This window comes from Phaseolus vulgaris, chromosome 7 (assembly GCF_051622355.1).
Source record: "Phaseolus vulgaris cultivar YP4 chromosome 7, ASM5162235v1, whole genome shotgun sequence".
Classification (NCBI taxonomy): Eukaryota; Viridiplantae; Streptophyta; class Magnoliopsida; order Fabales; family Fabaceae; genus Phaseolus; species Phaseolus vulgaris.
Genome location: NC_143504.1, coordinates 14421568 through 14426290, shown reverse-complemented (window position 1 = coordinate 14426290; position 4723 = coordinate 14421568). Strand labels below are relative to the sequence as shown.

Genomic DNA, 4723 nt, shown 5'->3' with positions numbered 1-4723 from the left:
TTTTGCTATGAGGTGAGAGAGATTTTTTTTCTCACTGCACTCAAACCTTTCTTATATTTATTTTGTAGTTTTTTTTTTATCAGTAAAAAATGTAATAAATAAAAAGGGATATTTTAAGGGTGTTCCAACCCATATATACAAAAGATAAGAGAACTTACCATAATTGATCACGGGCTTCTAAGGCACAACACAACCCAAACCCATCCTAAAAACTACCCAGCCCCACTCACAAAAGGCCATTTGTTTGGCCTAGCAAACACTAAAACAAAAATCGAACTTGACCTGCATAATAACCAACAAGATATTTCCAAAACAGAACCTGCAAGATAACCTGAAAGCTACATAACACTTCCTTTACACATAACTTTTAATACACAAAACAGGATTCAGATGTCAATCCGAAAACGAATAGTGGAATGCTCCTAGCCTGTGTTTTAGCTAGAGCCATGACTTTAGTTGTGTCATTTGGAAAATCTCTTCTGCATCTCCAACCCCATGTCTAAAAATAATATGATTCCTTTGCTCCCATATGCACCACACGACCGCCACCCATATACCTTTCCAGACCATGTTTTGTTTACAAGAGACATGTTGTAAAACGAAGTTCTCGAAGTGACACACCTCAAATCATTATGTTGAACAGGCACAATCCCAATTCATCTAAAGCACAAAGCCCATACCCTTTGGGCAATGCTACAATCAACAAAGAGATGTTGTGATGATTCATCCGAGGCATGGAACATCACGCATAATAAGGGAGTTACCACCCCTCTTCTAAACAAACTTGTTATGGTAGGAAGTCTATCCCAAAGTGTCCAAGCTGTTGTTAGCACATTTGGGAAAGCTTTAGCCTGCCACAGCTGCTTGAAGATGTTATTATGAGGGTTACTACCATGATTTGCTAGGCATTCGTATGCATATTTCACAAAGAAAACCCCTGATGCATCACCTCCCCACACCTGGGCATCCGTAACCTCCTCATTCAACTGGACCATGGATACCTTCCTTACCAAAATTCTTCTAGTAGGGTTTCATTGGAACCTACTTCTCCGCCAAGTTAGCCTCCATCTCCATATAGAGTTCTCCCATCCTCCTACCTCTCCCACCTTTTTACCTTGATCTAGTGATAGGGAATACAGCCTAGGATATAGAGATAGAAGCGTGTCGCCACAACACCAAGCATACTCCCAAAATATAGCTTTGTCCCCACCTTCCACTTTCCAATTAATTGCTTTTTTAAACTAGCCCTATTCTTCTCCCTCTCTGCAGCTTTTACATAAGTCTTTCCACCACCGAGATTGATATTTTAGGTCAATCTGACTTTTTGTCAAAAGAATATCTTTCCATTTCCCCTTTTTGTCACTCAATAATCTCTCCACTTCCACTTCGCCAAGAGAACCGCATTGAACTTCCTAATATCTTTTATACCCAACCCGCCATCCTCCAAGGGTTTACACAAATTCTCCCAGCTCACCCACGAAATTGAGCTCTTTTCCCTTCCCCAATCCCAAAGAAATCTCCTTTAAATGTTGATGATTCTATTATATACTGACTTCAGAGCTTTGAAGAAAGAAAAATAGAAGAGAGACAGAGAAGAAAATACCGATTTGACTAGGCAAATTCTTCCTGCCAAGGACAAGAAGCGTCCCTTCCAAGAACTTATTCTAGCACTTTCTTGTTCAATAACCATGGGTAGCACTTTCCTAATCCGACAAGATAAAGCCTTCGATATAATTTCATAGAGGGAATTCACAAGGGATATAGGACTATACTGATCAAGCGATATAGGATCCCTCATTTTGGGCACAAGAGCTATAAAGGATGTATTACATCCTTTGGGGAAGTGACTAGATTATCGAAAGAAAAGGGCAGCTGCTAGAACATCACACTTGAGAACCTCCCAGTTATTCTTAAAGAAATTGAAGTTAACCCATTTGGCCGAGGGCTTTTTGACCCCTCACACGACCACACAACTTCCTTTATTTCTTCCTCTGTCAAGACTGCTAACATACTTAAGAGACCTGCAAGGGTAAGACCTTGAACTCTACAGACCCAAGTCTAACACCATAATCATGTGGAGTCGTAAATCTTTCTTCAAACAAATTATTTGCTTCTCTACGAACTACCTCCGGTTCTTCACACCATTGATGGCCTACCCACACACCCTTTACTTCATTCCTTAGGCCTCACCATCTAATCACTGAATGATAGAACATTGAGTTGGAGTCCCCATGTTTAAGCCATCTAGTTCTAGCTTTTTGCCTAAAAAGGGTTTCAAGCTTTTTATCAATCACTCTTAGTTGACTTAATAGGTCCATTCTTTTTCATCCTTGCACTATTGTCGAGGCCTCTGACATCATCTTGGTTATCCAAATCCTCTATTTCCTTCAGAATACCCTTCTTATTTTTGTCCAAACACCCAAACGCATCGCGGTTCCAGACTTTGAGATCAACTTTAAAAAGTTTAAGCTTATCTTTGAACATGGACATACAATTACCTCAGATTAAATATGAGCCCCATTTGCCTCTCATCATCTCCCTGAAACTAGGCTCCAATTGCCATGCGTCAATAGATCTAAAGGGTCTCGGTGCCCAATCTTTGTTCGCAAACTTCACCACTAAAGCATAGTGATCAAATACCTCTCTCGGTTGGACATATTGATTATGATTTGGCCAAGAAAGTAGCCATTCATAAGACAGAAACACCCTATTGATTATGCTTTTTTTCTGAACTGTTTGCTTTGAACCATGTGAACCTCTTTCCCATGATCGGTAGTTCCACCAAAAAATTCTTCTTAATGAAGGAATTGAAGTCTCTAATCTCATTTGTTTGATTGCCCTTTTCTCTAATTCCTTTCCTTTCATTAACACTTCTAACTGCATTGAAATCACCACAGAAATACCAAGCCAAGTCCTAATTTATACTTCTAAGACTTGACACTCCTCCCATAACGCTATCTTCTTATTCAAGTTACATTCAACATAAACATTAACAACCACACATTTTCTTTTAGATTTGATGTGTTGGCCGTAAATATCTATGAAGCCCCTTCCTTTTACATGACTATCGCAACAAAAGGCTTCTTTATGCCACATAATCAACGTGCTCCCAGCTCCATTTATACCTTCATTATGTAACCAACCTACATTACTATCCCTCCACATTGAGTAGCACCTGACCTCTAAAATACCAATAGTCTTTATTTCTTGTAACCACAACATCTATGCACCTTCTTGAGCTAAAACTTTTTTCAAGTAATTAGCTTTGGTTCCCCCCTCCCCCAAGACCACTAATGATCAAGTTTACTATTTTCATAATAAGCCCCATTTGTTCCCTTCCTCGAACTTTCTCAGAACTTCCAAATCCCTTTATTCCATACGTTCTATCTCCTCAACAACTTCTTCCTCTTCCCCGCTACAAGATATCCCAGTTGTTTCCCTAACTCCCACAAGCGATTCATCAACATTCTCAACACTCCATAATCTGGAATTACATTTAACAATATCATCGTCTGATAGATCAATAGATTGGGTACTCACCTTTGACGATGAAGAGGTCCTTGAATGCGGGCTATCCATTCTACCATTAGACTTGCGCCTATTTTGAACGCAATTTACCCGTAATTCCCAGAGGTAACGTCGCCTCTATACCCGATGCAGAGTGAAGAGTTTGGCTCCCACGACAACTCCTTCATTCCTAATGATCAGGCTTCTCGCATCCACACCAACAGGACCCGCTTCACCATAACGTACACCATCCTCACCAATTGTAAGACTAACATGGATAAGGTCTAGTCCAAAAAAAAAAGATGTTGGGGAATTCGGTTTCCCCTCCTGAGGCACCGCTAACTCTACTTCTCTCCCTTCCCCTAGCTCACCTTCGCGCGTGCGAGATACTCACACACCACTACATCTTCCATTCTCTCGCCACCTAGCTTTCCATCCATCACATTGGGATTTTGCACAACACATACCACGTCACCTTTACCCCCTCTAAGGTTCGAACTGGGCTAACCATCGCTTTCTCAAAGCCTCCCACCACGAAACGGGTAATTGAGTTACATAGATTGGCTTCTGAATCCCTCCCCGAGTGGGTCTTCGCGTCACCAACAAATTGGCCCCAAAAATATATTGGGCTTCACATTGCTGTCAAGCGAAGTCTCCACGGCTAGCACCACACCTTCTTCCATTCTCTCGACACCTAGCTTTCCATCCAACACACTGGGTTTTCGCACAACACATACCACGCCAACTTTATCCCCCTCTAAGGTTCGAACTGGGCTAACCATCTCCTTCTCAAAGCCTCCAACCACATAATGGGTATCTGAGTTATAAAGATAGGCCTCTGAATCCCCCCTCGAGTAGGCCTTCCCGTCTGATGACTTTTTACGGCAAATGCACCGAGTTTGTCAGAAGTAATAATTGTCCCTAAGGACAGATATCGACCCACAAGGAATAATGAATTATCGAGTACAATATTCGCTAAATATAACAATAGAACAATAAAAAGAGTTTTGAGTTGGTTATGTTGACACTTATCAATAAGAAAACAAACAAAGAATTAGTTGCTTCAATTGGAAAAATAGGAATTAGGTTTCATCTCTCTCACTCTTATGTATTTTCATTAGCATGTTAATATTAAGTTCTTTGATAGAATTTGATGCCCGTAGGAAATTCATTTATATCGATCTCTCGCATATAAAATCCTTAAGAATGTTTCCTA

At 40.5% G+C, this 4723-nt stretch overlaps 1 protein-coding gene across 1 annotated transcript; it reads right to left on the bottom strand.

Annotated features, from left to right (window-relative positions):
• Nucleotides 1-656: 656 nt before the first annotated feature.
• Nucleotides 657-995, bottom strand: LOC137805580 (uncharacterized). The gene has a single exon (XM_068605523.2). It carries the CDS (start codon nucleotides 993-995, stop codon nucleotides 657-659), a length of 339 nt encoding a protein of 112 aa, XP_068461624.1.
• Nucleotides 996-4723: the final 3728 nt, after the last annotated feature.